A 14,469-nucleotide genomic window follows, 5' to 3' on the forward strand; every position below is an offset into this window, starting at 1 on the left:
GCCCAGTATAATGATGAGAGGTTTGGGGCAGAATAATATATATATATATATATATATATATATATGTATACATATTGCTATCAGTTACATGCCAGACACTTTGTCTGTGGTATATAGACCTTATCACTAATTCTCAAAACAACCTTCAAGAAAATATTTTTAACAGATGAACTGTGGAAAGAGCCAAGATGCCCATCGACAGATGAATGGATAAAGAAGATGTGGTATAGATACACAATGGAATATTATGCAGCCATCAAAAGGAATGAGATCTTGCCATTTGCAACGACGTGGATAGAACTGGAGGGTATTATGCTGAGTGAAATAAGTCAATCAGAGAAAGACATGTATCACATGACCTCACTGATATGAGGAGTTCTTAATCTCAGGAAAGAAACTGAGTGTTACTGGAGTGGTCGGGGGTGGGAGGGACGGGGTGGCTGGGTGATAGACATTGGGGAGGGTATGTGCTATGGTGAGCGCTGTGAATTGTGCAAGACTGTTGAATCACAGTTCTGTACTTCTGAAACAAATAACGCAACATATTTTAAGAAAAAAGAAAAAGAAGAAGATAACAGGAGAGGAAGAAAAGGGGAGTATGTCAGAGGGGGAGACGAACCATGAGAGATGATGGACTCTGAAAAACAAACAGGGTTCTAGAGGGGAGGGGGGTAGGGGGATGGGTTAGCCTGGTGATGGGTATTGAGGAGGGCACGTTCTGCATGGAGCACTGGGTGTTATGAACAAACAATGAATCATGGAACACTACATCAAAAACTAATGATGTAATATATGGTGATTAACATAACAATTAAAAAAATAAAAAAAAAATATTTTTAACAGATGAAATTAAGACTCCAAGATTTTGAGTTACTTTCTAAAGATCATGTAATTAATAAGTAACTGAATGAACTAGGATTTAAACCCAGATGTATGTTGTTAAAATGTTTTCTTCTACTATGCCTGTGTCTCCCATTTTAATACATAAATAATTGGTACACATGAAATACCATTTAAGGGTAAGTGGTGCATGAAAAACAATTTATTTTTGTTCTAAAATTTATTTCACAAATATGATTGTTTAGAATATGACTAAATGCATTTATATTAAATATACATCAAATTTGCTGTGTGTGTGTATATATATGCATATATATATATATATATTCATAGTAGGTTAGACACAGAGCTGACAAAAATCCCATGTGTGCTATACAAACATCTGGGATTTGAAAACCACCACACTGTACCATGTTCCCATCTGGCTGCTAGCTGCGTGTGTGGCTCCAGCACAGTATGGTGTTTGTGTCGGCACTGAGAACCAGGCAGCTCTTGGCCCAGCTCTGCGTCCCGTGCAGAAAAGCACTCGATGCTTGATTTCTCATCTGTAGTGACTGACGACACCCAGAGTCACCATACATCGCCTTCCCGCTTGGCCTGCCCTCCCCACCTTCATCCCATATCCCTGAGCTCGTTAGCTGCCTCCTCATGGCCTCCTTAATATCCTTGTTGCGAAAGCTGTAGATGAAGGGGTTGAGGAAGGGCGTGAGCACGGAGTAGATCACGGCCAGGGCACGGTCACAGTCCAGCGAGTCCTTCTTCGGCCGCACATACGTGAAGAGAATGCTCCCATAGAAGATGAGAACCATGGTCAGGTGGGAGGCACAGGCGGAGAAGGCCTTCTTCTTGCCTGCAACTGAAGGGATCCTGAGCACGGTGCGGATGATCTGGACATAGGAGCTGAGGGTCAACAGGAAGGTGGCCAGGATCTTGCAGGAATTGATAACAAAGTCCACCAGGACATTGATAGATGTGTCAGTACAAGCCAAGCTCAGTACAGGAGGGAAATCACAAAAGATGTGCTGAATGCGATTGGGGCCACAGAAAGGGAGACCAGACGCTAAGGAAATTTCAGTCACCGGCCCAGCCAGGCCTCCCAACCAACAGCCAACAGCAATCTTGACACAGAGTTCTGAGGTCATGAGGGTGGCATAGTGGAGGGGCCGGCAGACGGCTTAAGTACCTGTCAGAAGCCATAGCTGTGAGGAGATAGCACTCAATAGCCCCAAGGGAGTGAAAGAAATAGATTTGCAGGAGGCATCCAGAGAAAGAAATGGTCTTCTCCTCGCTGAGCAGGTTCGGCAGCATCTTGGGGACGGTGGCAGCGGCGTAGCCGAGCTCCAGTAAGGAGAGGGCGTTGACAAAGTGGTACGTGGGGGTGTGGAGCCGGGAGTCCAGGCACACCACCAGGATTATCAGCAGGTTTCCCAGGATGGTGGTGAGATAGATGAGAAGTAACAAGATGAAGAGGTAAGCCTGGACCCCCTGAAGGAGGGGAAAGCCCAAGATGAACTCTGTCACCTGGCTCCAGTTCCCATGGTCCATGGTTCACCACTCATGTCCCTAGATGTGAGGCATGGAAGGACGAGAAAGAAGGAGCCATGGAAGTGAGCAAGAATCCTCTGCCACCTCCAGAGTAAAGTGTTCCCAGCAAATGCTTTCAGAGGCCAGAGTTTGGATCCCCGCCAGCAGCCTCCTTCGAGTGACCACTCTTGTCACCAGATTTTTAAGTCCTCTGGTCTCACAGCCCATTTTGTGGCCCCCATAATCCATCCTGTTACCCAATTATCTTGCTTAATGGAAACTATATAGGCTTGAGAAACTTTAGTATTCTTCATCTAAGGCTTATCATATATTATTTATCTATATTCCTTGTCTTAGGTATAAATTATCCTTTATAGGGATGAAATACTGGTAGTGTGTAGTGGACCAAGATTACATCATTTCAATTGCACATTTTTTTAATAATTTCAATTTATTTTCTTCTTCAACTTTCTGGATACCAAAGAATCTTCCCTTTCACCCTGGGCTCCCTCCTGTGTCCTAATGGAGACTCAGGTCTAGCAGCATCCTCCAGGGGCACGGAGGTCAGAGTGTCAGTCTTCTGGACACTGGCATGAATCTTAGTCAAGGCGAAGGGGGGTTGAGTAAATCTGAGAGTCACAGAAAACGAGGAGGCAAATCTATCTCTTGCATTTCTATTGCAAACTGTGGCCACTTCCTCCCTTCTACTGTCTGCCTCCACCAACCTCAAGTGCCCTTTTCGGATTTATTGCTTCACAGATGGTAAATATTTAAATTGTATTAGGAGGTCAATGTAACAAAACTTTATTGAACATCTTTTTGTATTGGAAGCATTATTCTTAGAACAGGAGCTAAACAGATGAGTAACATAGGAGACCTGAAGTTAGGAAATGAATATTCTAATAGAGAAAATAGAGAAGCAACTAATTGCTAACCTGCTGTGTGTTGGAACATTCCCTCGTCGTGCAAACATGCTCCTATTCTCACTTATTCAACAATTAAAAAACAAGCCCCCCAAATTCCTTCTCTTGACTCACTTATCCCACAGCCACTGGTCTTTTTTCCTCCCCTGTTCCTGCAGCAACACTTCCGCAAAGCGTCAGTTTTCTCTAAAACCATTCTAATCAGACCTTCCCCACCGGGCAGTCCATCAGATCGCGCCTCCTCACTCACACCAGTTATGTAAGATCTGCCAGTTCCCATTCCTTGGCTTGCCCGACTGTCGGCCGGCCTTGACCAAGGTCTGTGTCCCGCTCCTTGACATACTCTCCTCCTTGGTTCTCAGGGCGCCATCCTTCAGATTCTTCCTACCCGAGTGGTCACGCCTCAGCTGCCCCTGCTAGTTCTTTCTCTCTGCCCTACCTTTCTAATTCACAGAGCTCAGTGTTGATTTGTCCTTTTTCTTTGTTTTGTAAACTCACTCCTTTGTCAATGCCATCCAATGTCACGGCTGAAAGCACCATATATGTTGAAGACTTTCCAAATCAATTCCCAGCCAACACTGCCTCTCCTACTCCAGACACAGCTGCCTGGTCCCACCTCCCTCAGGACGACTAACAGCCATCTCAAACCTCACTCCTGCAGGCGCCCCCACCCCGGCCTCCCCTCTCCAACCTAGGCAGTCACGGTCTTGCGGCTCACGGGCCCAAATCCTCACCATGCTCCTTGTTTCTGTCTTTCTCTCAAATCCAGGATCTATTTTCACTGGGTTCAAGCCATGACATCTCTCACCTCCATCACTGTAATCGCCTCCTACCAGATCCTCCCTGTTTGTCCGTCACCTATCTCGACACAGCAGCCACACTGTCCTTTTGATGTTAAGTCAATTCCCTGCTCAAACCTTTTCAGTGACTTGACACTTTATAGTCTCTGTCGCAGCTGTTTCCCACCAAGTTTCCACTTGGGTTGCCTCTCTGTTCATTCGGAGCCTTCGTGCAGATCCGCCCTGCCCGGCAGCCCTGCCTGAGCACTGCCCCCCAACATACACACAGCCCTGTCCTGTCCCAGCGCCACCCTTCCATCCACAGTTAATCCTTTGCACGGGACTTACCACGTCCTAGCATATCACCAACGCCCTTGTCTGTTGTCGCAATGATTTGTTGTTTCTGTCCTCTTCGAGAATGTGAGCCCCAGAGCGCAGGGAGTTTTTCTGTTCCGTTCATCCACCGATGACTCTCAAGGGCCCACAGCTGTGTCTGGAACATGATAATGATTCAATAAATATTTGTTAAGTGAATAAGCAAATTGGGTAGGATAACCGTTCATTTGCATACGCAGGAGCCAGAGGAGCTGGGGATGAGCCGTGGGCTGGGCATGGATGTCAGGACCACCTCACAGAAGACATCATTCTTATTTGAAATAAAGTGTCAGAATTTGCCAGGTGGAAAAAAGGAAAGAAAGGTATTCTAGGCACAAGGGAACACTTGTGTAAAAGCAAAGTGTTACGAAGGCATTCAGTCTCCTCTTTCTGTCCTCCAGTCCCCTCATCACAGTCAAACCCAATTTTATGTACTCTGCTGGTTCCTGGCTGCACTATCTTCTAAACCTAGACAACATACCCCGTCTTCTACCAAGAGCTTTCTCATTCTGAAGATAGGATGTTTCTCTACGAAGATGCGGGAGGGCTATTTCTGGGCGGGATCCTTATGAGTGATCTTTCTCCAGCAAGACCTTAATAGCCATCTTAATATTAGATATTTCCCCTCTGCCTTAGTTTTCTTCACTCCAAATCCATATCTGTCCATTGTCCAATTCTGCCTTCTACCTCCTTCAAATCTGAGGTGCAGATGTGCCTCCTAGAAAAGATTATCTCAACATTTCTATCCAACTCAGATCATATTTATTGTGGATGTTTTACGTTCCTTCCCCTCCAGGTATAAATACAAAGCACCATTCCTGGAGCGGCTGCTCCATCTCTGGCCTCCCGACTGCACTCACAGATGAGTTGTCCAGTGACTTTGACTAAACTTCCAGATGAATGGGGGGCCGGCCTCACGGTTGAATATTGGAAGGCAATGTCTTGCCCTTTCCTTCTTTGGAGGGTAGGGCTTCCACGTGACTCCAAAGACTTAGTCTCAAGCTATAGAGTAGTCCCTCTTATCGGCCTGCAGTCCACTGCAGTCTGGAAGCAGATGACCCTCCTTCTGACGGATCATCCAAAAGTCAGGAGTAGCCTCACACTACATCATGATGCCTACATCACCTACCTCCTTCATCTCATCATGTAGGCATTTTATCATCTCACATCATCATGAGAAGAGTGGGTGCCCTACAGTAAGATATTTTGAGAGAGAGAAAAAGACTACATTCACCTAACTTTTCTTACAGTATATTTATATTTATTTTATACTTCTATAAAACTTAACTTCTACTTGTTTATAATTAAAAATTTAACTCTAATTTACAAATCAAACTTTATCATTGGTATGTATGTATAGGAAAAAACATAGTATATGTAGGGTTTAGTACTATCTGTGGTTTCAGGCTTCCCTGGGGCTCTTGGAACGTGTCCCCCGCAGATAAGGGGACCCCGCACATTGCTTCTCTGCTCACCGATGTCCTGCTGTTCTTCGCTCCCTGGATCCTGGGACATCAAAGTCACACAAAGTCAACATGGCCAAGCCAAACATTATTTCCCCCCTGAAACTGGTTCTGCACATCCTCTCAATTCCCTAGGTCATAATTCTCGGGATTCTGACCACTCCCTTCTTTCCCTCACTTTCCCCCACTCGGTATAGAAAAAGAAAATTACTGATGGTTTTCCCTTTACATTTTTTTATTTCATTTTCTTTTACTATTTCTAATTACTATTGTAATTCAGTTTCCAGCACCAAGAGACATTGAGTCCATGTTGGAAGAAACTTTAGGAAATATCAATTCTCTTTGTACTGCCATAGTCTTGGGTTTCATTGGATCATTAAAAATATTTTAAATGCAACAGATATTCCCATCAATTCATAAAAATAAAAGATCTTTTCAAACCACACCACCAAAAAAAGAAAAGAAAAGAAAGGGGAGGCTGAAGCTTCTTCCCCATAAGACAATTCTCTCTGTTGTTGAAGTGCTTCAGTGATAAACTGAGTCCCTCCATTGACCTGACATCTGAGTTTCACCCACTATCCCTAGTTCTGCTCTGTGGAAAATCCCTGTTGTTCTCGTCCAGATTCGTGCTATAAATACTGTTTTCAGCATCATCATAGACATTTCACTGTTTGCCAAACGGGTCCCTGTGTTTAGTCTTGACCCTTCTGTTTGCAGCGTACCCTCCTGAGAACATACCTCCTCCTAAGGCCATCCACAGACATCTAACAATCTGGGCACCCAGACCCCCACTTTCTTTCCTTGACTGTCTGTGGCGAACACCAATCTTTCCCACATCTGAATTCCCAGTAGTCCTTCCTCACTTTGCTTCCAACTCTACCCTGTCCTGTGCTGCGATATTTTCCTCTCATACATCTTATCATTCCAAAGCAACTCTCTGTGAGGTTTTTGAAATTAAAATCTCACTTTATGCCCCACCTCCTAGAGTGCTTGGCACAGTGTCTGATGTCTCACAGTTGTGGTGAAAAATGAAAAAATTGATGATGATCAGGATGAGTAGTCCAGATCCTTAACTCATCAACTACTCATCTCCTCTCATTGGTCTCCTGATATTGGAATCAGGGCTCTTATAAAACCTAACACATGTATAAATTAGCATTTATCTTACTTGGGTCCTTTGCAACCATATGTCACAATAAAAAAATAAACATTTTTAAAGAGGTGAGATAAAGACATTTTCAGGAAAAGAGTGAAAGAAATTATTGTCAGTAGACATGCATTACAAAAAATGTCGAAGAAAATTCTTCAGGCAGAGGGAAATAATACTAGATAGAAATTCCTAACTACACAAAGAAATGAAGAGCGCAAGAAATGGTGGAAGGTAAATAAATAACATCAAATTGTGGTATATTCTACAACAGCCACAAGAGGAAAAGAACTACAATGAAATGACATAGAGGTAAAGCTCATAAACATAATGTTGAGTGAAAGAAAGCAGAAACAAGAATGTAAACTGTATGAACAAATTTATATAAAATACCAAAACACATAAAATCCACCTACAGTGTTAGATGTCGGGTAAGTGGTCACACACGGGGCGGGAGAGGAGTTGTGTTGGATGTAAGGGAGCATGGGGGAAATTTTGGAGATGTTTCCACTGTCCTGTTCTGAATCCTGTCCTTACATAAAGATTGAATCTGTGAAAGTTCACTGAGTTGCACATTACTGAGTGTTCTGTATGGATATTTCAATACCTTTTAAGATCCAGAGTCACCTTCTAGCTTACACTTTTTCATTTCTTTGCTAAATTGTGTGTTCTGTATAATAAAAGGTTATGGTTCCAAACACAGTAGCTGCACAAAGTGCACAATTTACTTAGAGTGAAGTAGAATAAAACAAATCAGATAGAGGGTGTAAAACAAACTAGGAAACAAGCCAAAAGACGGGTGAGTGCTCCCTTCTATAATTTCTGAAGGCTTTGCTTTCTGTTTTCCATGGAAATTCTCATTCTGCTCTATTTAAACTAAGCATGGAGGAGAGGGAGGGGAGAGGAGGAATATGTTGTCTTTCTCAGAGTAGAGAATAGGAAGGGATAGTGTGAAAGCTTTCTGCTCTCCATATATGTCTAAGGACCATATGGAGAAATAATAGTTGTAACATACAATAATATAGAGAGAAAAATGGATGCAGAAATAGCAAAGGAGAGAAATTAAAATATAGGTAAAGAAATAGTGAAGCAGTCTCATCCATAAAGGAGGATCATGATTTCTTCCCTCTTTGTTCTGCAGAAGTTGTATGTTTATTTATGTTTATATGTTTGCATATTGTGTGTCTATATATATACATATGTAAGTACATACACACATAAATATGGAACTTCTATAACTTCATATCCATATCTGTACACAAGAAAAATAGTTTCAATGTTCAATTAATCTGCATGGCTAAGAAAAGTCTTATGTTTGAAGTAATTGCTTGAATACTTAGAAAATTTAATAAATGTATTTTAAGATAAAATTCTTAATCTTAATTCTAAGATAAAAATCTTAATCTAAAAAGAGTCTGGGAAACTTGTGACTCAGAAAAAAACTCTCATTTTCTGACAAATGGCTAGTCTTGGAATTCAAGACCCCAAAAGACATCTTTTGAGGTAAAAGAAAGTCAAGGGTTAAATGGGGTCTTAGAACCATATAATGTTAGCGGTGAACATCACCTAAAGACAGCTTACCTGCCCACCACAGTTTGTGAATAAAGAAGTAGAGATCCAGGAAAAATAACTGAGAGTAGCGCAGAGTTAGTGATTAGTGAGGGTTGTCGGTATTATCCAGAGATTTAAATGGCAGAGGTAGGACAAGTTGAAGCTGGTTGTAGAGGAGACAGGGGCATGTTCAACTGGAGTGGATCAAGGCACTGTACAAAAGAGTGGGTTCCAGTAGTGATTAGAGTAGGGAGCAGAATGTGTTAGTGAGACGAGTGGGTCAGATTCATTATATTTTTCATTCTTCACATTTTTATTGATACTCAGCAAGTTTAGACACTTGTTAGATTCTGGACATAGAGCAAGTAACAAAACTGACACGATTTCAGACCAAATGCAGTTTATAGACTTGTAGGAAAGAAGAATAAATTATATCTATACTGATACCAGTCAGTATCTATCTACATAGATACATATAAGTTGTGATACATATTTGGAAGGAAACAAACATAATTTAAAAAAGAGAAAAAAATGAGTAACATATATTAGGTAACATACATTAGGTGATCACATATATTATGCCCTCGAAGATAATGTCACTTGAATGTGACGTTTGAACAAACACTCACACAATGAGAAGTGAACCAAATGAAGTGTTGGGGGGGAACAGTGCGAAGTTCTTGGAGCCATACAGATCTTAATGTATTTGAAGAACTCAAAGAGTTCTGGCCTAGGTAGGAAATTTAAAGCTGCAAGAATAACTCAAGCATCTAGTAAGACAGGACAAAAAAGATAGAAAGATGGATTCAAGGAATAAGGAGAAAATGAAAAGATAATGATGCAAAGGAAGCTAAGAGACAAACTGTTTTTAAGAAGTAAGAGCCGGTCACGTGTATCAAGAGTTCAAGAAAGAGGAAAGACCAGGAGGGTCTAATGGATTCAGCATGGAGGTCATTAATGATCTTGGCAAAGTATTGTTCAGCAGGCTGAGCCAAAGCCAGATTGCAATGGGATGTAAAGTGGGTAGGAAGTGAAGAAGAGGAGGTAGATTGTGTCATTAATCACATTGTGAAGTTTAATCGGAAATGAGAGCAGAGAAATGCACTTCTAGCTGGCTTAGAATGTATGCCAAGGAGATATGTGTGCTTATTAAGAAGGGAGATTCTAAAGTATTCTTAAGTGCTGAAAGCATGGATCAAGTACAAAATGGAAAACCATAAAGATGTAGGAAATTAAAGAAAAACGTAAATTATGTCTTTGAGAAGGCAAGAGGAGATGAGATCCACAGAGGTGTGATAATGGGAAGATTATTCAAGGTCAGTACAAAGGTGCATGGAACTTTTCTGAGGCCAACATTGAAGTGGAAGAAGGACCTTGGTAGAGAGTCAGTGGTGAGTAGGACTAGCTCTCCCCCCTTTCCGGAAGACGGTCCTCTTGATGGCCTTAATGAGTTCCTTGTTACGAAGACTGTAGATAATTGGGTTGACCAGTGGTGTCAGTACAGAGTAGACTACAGCAAGTGACGGGTCAAGTGTCAGAGAGTAGCTCTTCTTTAGGCGCACATACATGAAGATGATGCTGCCAAAAAAAATGAGAACCACCGTGAGATGTGAGGCACAGGTGGAGAAGGCCTTCTTTCTCCCCGCTGCTGTTTTTATCTTCAGTATGGCACCAATGATTCTTCCATAAGAAACCATAATAAAGAGGAAGGTGATAAGAATGATGAAGGCATTGATGGCAAAGTCAACGAGGACATTAGTGGTTGTGTCCTTGCAGGCCAGGCTCAGCAGAGGTGGAAAGTCACAGAAGATGTGTTGAATTTCATTATAGCCACAGAAGGGGAGCTGGGAGACCAGGATGACTTCAGAAATGGGACACAGGAAGCCACAAGTCCAACAGGCAGCAGCCATCTTGCCACAGAGTGTTGGGGTCATGACTGCAGGGTAGTGGAGGGGCCGGCAGATGGCCAGGTATCGGTCATAGGCCATGGCTGTAAGAAGGTAGCATTCAGAGGCCCCTAGGGAGTGGAAGAAGTAGGTCTGAAGGAGGCATCCTGCAAAAGAAATGGTCTTCTTCTCGCTGAGAAGATTGGCCAGCATCTTGGGGATGGTGGTGGCTGTATACCACAGCTCCAGGAAGGAGAGTATACTGACAAAGTGGTACATGGGTGTGCGCAGGGCTGCATCCAGTCGTATAACTAAGAAGGTGAGCATGTTGCCACAGATGGTGAACAGGTATGCCAACAGCAGCAGGACAAAAAGCCAGCTCCTGATGTGGCCCACTTTGGGGAAACCAAGGAGTACGAACTCAGCTAAGCTCGAGTGGTTGTGCGGTTCCATGGGAGGCTGAGGTGGGGGAGGGAAGGAGACAAAACTGGGTGGAGGTGACTGCCTAACCCAACTCAAAACTTCATTTCTCTTTATTGTTTTTTTTTTAATAAAGGCAGCCTTTTCTTACTATCACTGGATACTGCTCCAAAGATAACAACTGCTAACGCTCACGACACATCAAGCATTTTTACAAGTGTTTTGTATTTTACTTAATTTTCACACAAGCGATGAGTACCATTGTTATACCCATTTCACAGATGGGAAAGGTCAAGAACGGAGAGAATGGTGAGATGATGACACTCTTCTTCTTCTTATAGACACCATGTCACAGAGACAGGATTTGAACTCACACCCCCCATGCTGTCTACACTATGTGCCCTTCCCCAAACATTCTACCCCTTTCCCCAGGTTATAGTGTTTCCTTCAGTCAGATTCAAAAGGTGAGTTTTGTATATGAGATGAATGCAGTGGCAAATCGTATGGTTCTGTTCACAAATACAAATACCTCTCAAATACCCGTGTCAGGCAGAAGGAATCCGACTTCAGCAAGGTGCGGTCCCTTCCCCCGGACAGCTGATAGCCTCGAAGGGAAAGCGGCACACCAGTCAGTTATCTGGGTATCGTCTGAGAAGTGCAGAGCTACGGAGTGCCGAGGAAGAGACTCGTTCCTCAGCCCAGGGTGACTGAGAGGCTTCTCAGAGGAAGAAGCTCCCGAACTAAATTTTCCAGGAACGGTAGCAGTTAGCTAAAAGAAGGAAATAAACATTTCAGACAAAAATCCCATGCGTGGGCGCAGAACAGGAAGCAGCTGGACCTAGGGAAATGCATGTTCCCCTCTGTGGTGTCGCAACTGAGAGTTTCGCCCAGTGATTTGGGACCTCAGATGTAGTTTTTAAAACATCACTGATATTTAACTATTCTGACCTCCATCTCGGAGACAAAGGTGTGAATTTGCCTTGCGGGTGTTGCTGGTAAAAAGACAAGCAGGGTGGTTCACGACTCAGAAAGAACCTGATCAAGTGGCAAGAAGCATACATCCTGCATGTTCAGAAAATCGATTGTTATCAGTAGAGGTGGGGAATGCATAGCTGGCTTGGTGAATTTCATACCAAAAAAATGTGTTGCACATTCTATCCGTTTTCAAGCACAGTGTAAAGCAAATGCAAAAAGAGAGAGAGAGAGAGAAACCACCAACACAAACCATCACAGACAGTGTGACTATAAATGCATAAAAATGGTAGCCAGTGACAGCTACACCATATCCCGTATATGTCTCAGTGCCTCTGGAGAGCCTGCCCAAATTCTAGTTTCCATGCTGACAATCTGCTGTGTCTTACTTATTTTGTCATCCTAATACTTGGTACAATGGCTTTCACTTCAAAGTATTCAATGAAACCAATTTTTTAATCAAACTAATTAATTGAATAACTAGTACAGCCCCCACACTTTCCCCTCAGCTCATAGCACCCACCCAAACCCCAACTTTGCCTTTAAACCCAAGAGCCCGGCAGTGAAAATAAACTCCTAAGTTCGATATTTTAAGATGCTCAGTTGATTCAAAGCTATTAGTGTGTAAGGCACTCTTCCTGAACCTCTTGTATCTACAGGGACTTCACCTCTCTAATTATAGGAGACTGATGACGTTAATGCTTCATTGCGTCTCTGGTGTCTGTGCCCCTCTCAACCTTTTGCTTCTGGTTTGCTCCTCTTTCTCTTTTCCCTGTCCGGCAACTGCTTCTCATCCTTCAAAATTAGGTCAAATGCCAGCTCTTCAGTGAAGCCTTTCCTCACTCCCTTGGAAAAAGTGACAGATTCCTTCTTCCACGTTTACAGTGCCCACTTAGCATACTGTACTACCTTCGTAAGGAGTCTGTCTGCCCAGAAATTGGCAAGATCCTTGAGAGTAAGTGTAGTACTTCGTTAACTATTGTATATCCCCACAGATGCCCAGAGCAACAAGCACAGACCTGCGAGCTCAGTGAATGTTTTGTGAACGTACTTGAACTTTTTTGTAGCCTGAATTTAAGTTATATTTTTCAGTTGCACCTGAACACGTCCTTCTTGTCGTCCCCATTGGCATCTCAAGCTCAATATATCTAAAGGAACTTAGCATGGTAAATTTTGTCTTGCGTCCCTTCCCCTAAACCTGTGGAAAAACCCATTATTCTTGCCTGCCCAGAGAAATTAAATTCAACAAGTATTTTTTATCATCTTTGGTGTGTAGTAACTGTTACTGATGATGTTTTCTCTTTCCACCTATTAGCTTTTCTGAAGCCAACTGGAGATGTAGGTCAAGGCAAACATGGCATAATTCCAGAAGCACCCATCCTCTGGATCTAAAATTCTAATGTCAGCAAGTGTCTTTAACCCCCCAGTTGGAGAGCCTATATACGGCCCTCTCTGGGTGAAGTCTTTTCAAATACAGCTGCTCCTGAAATGATACACCTCATTAGATCTTTGTATTCACAGTTCCCATGTCATGAGTGATTTTCTCAGAAGACCCCACTTTCTGCCCTCCATGCCAGCACAGAGCCAGTCTGTGGCCGCACACAAGGCAGCTTCCTGTCTCTCAACCTTTTCAAAGCAGGTGTTAGCACAGTTTGCCCCTCTCTGGTTGTAGAGCGAATTTAAGTATCAAACGGGGGGATCAGGACGATGGGAAGGATCTGGTAGTCTATGATTCTCAAAACCAGACATTCCAAGTCCTTATTTAAGTCATCTTTTCACTAAGCCAACTCCAATTCAATTTCAAAATATTAGCTGTTTTCAAATCCCTCATTGTAGGCCCCACCTTCCACATGCCCAACCTGCATCACGAGCGTGGTCACCTAACAGAAGCCGCGCAGCACCTGCATCTGTTTCTGTCTTGCTAGGCTCCGACATACATGGGAGACCAAGACTGGATCTAGGAGCCTTTTCTCCTCTTCAGAGAGTCCATCCCCATGGAGCGGGGTCCCCCAAGCCAATCTTGACTGTTTCAGGCCACAAGGGGCACAGGCAAGGAAGAGACCTCCAGCCCCAGAAGCAGGTGAGAATCAGGGCCAGCCTCCTGGGAGGGCACTTGGGTGGACGCCATGTCACCTTCCACCACCTGGGCTCTGAGAAGCTCTCCCAAGTGCTCCCCATCTCACCACCCCTTCCTTGACACCTACCCCTCTCCCTATCACCACCGACTTTTTTTTTTAATTTTTTATTGTTATGTTAATCACCATACATTACATCATTAGTTTTGGATGTAACGTTCCATGATTCATTGTTTGTGCATAACACCCAGTGCTCCAGGCAGAACGTGCCCTCTTTAATACCCATCACCAGGCTAACCCATCCCCCCACCCCCTCCCCTCTAGAACCCTCAGTTTGTTTCTCAGAGTCCATCGTCTCTCATGGTTGGTCACCACCGACTTCTTAACACAGACTCTTGGACTCTGGCTCTGAAAACATGGCCCCACCTTCCCACCCTTCTTCCCATAATCACATGCACACTTGCATTTCCTGTCTGGCCTCACAAGTCCAAAGAGATTTTGTATTTCACCGAAT

General features: G+C 43.3%; 2 protein-coding genes across 2 annotated transcripts; both read right to left on the bottom strand.

The window, feature by feature from the left end:
- Window positions 1-1,268: 1,268 nt before the first annotated feature.
- Window positions 1,269-4,514, bottom strand: LOC113932662 (olfactory receptor 6N1). Its single transcript, XM_027611950.1, is given in 3 exon segments — window positions 1,269-2,015; window positions 2,017-2,403; window positions 4,415-4,514. Coding segments are annotated over 2 exon segments (1,116 nt in total). The 5' UTR covers window positions 2,386-2,403; window positions 4,415-4,514.
- A 5,473-nt stretch (window positions 4,515-9,987) lies between these two features.
- On the bottom strand, window positions 9,988-10,941 carry LOC113933422 (olfactory receptor 6N2). Its single transcript, XM_027613486.1, has one exon. The coding sequence runs from the start codon at window positions 10,939-10,941 to the stop codon at window positions 9,988-9,990; it is 954 nt and encodes a 317-aa protein (XP_027469287.1).
- Window positions 10,942-14,469: the final 3,528 nt, after the last annotated feature.

This window comes from Zalophus californianus, chromosome 10, assembly GCF_009762305.2.
Source record: "Zalophus californianus isolate mZalCal1 chromosome 10, mZalCal1.pri.v2, whole genome shotgun sequence".
Classification (NCBI taxonomy): Eukaryota; Metazoa; Chordata; class Mammalia; order Carnivora; family Otariidae; genus Zalophus; species Zalophus californianus.

What these genes read in the sequence shown, in the direction of transcription:
- LOC113933422 (XM_027613486.1), bottom strand. Translation starts at nt 10,941, where the DNA reads ATGGAACCGCACAACCACTCGAGCTTAGCTGAGTTCGTACTCCTTGGT.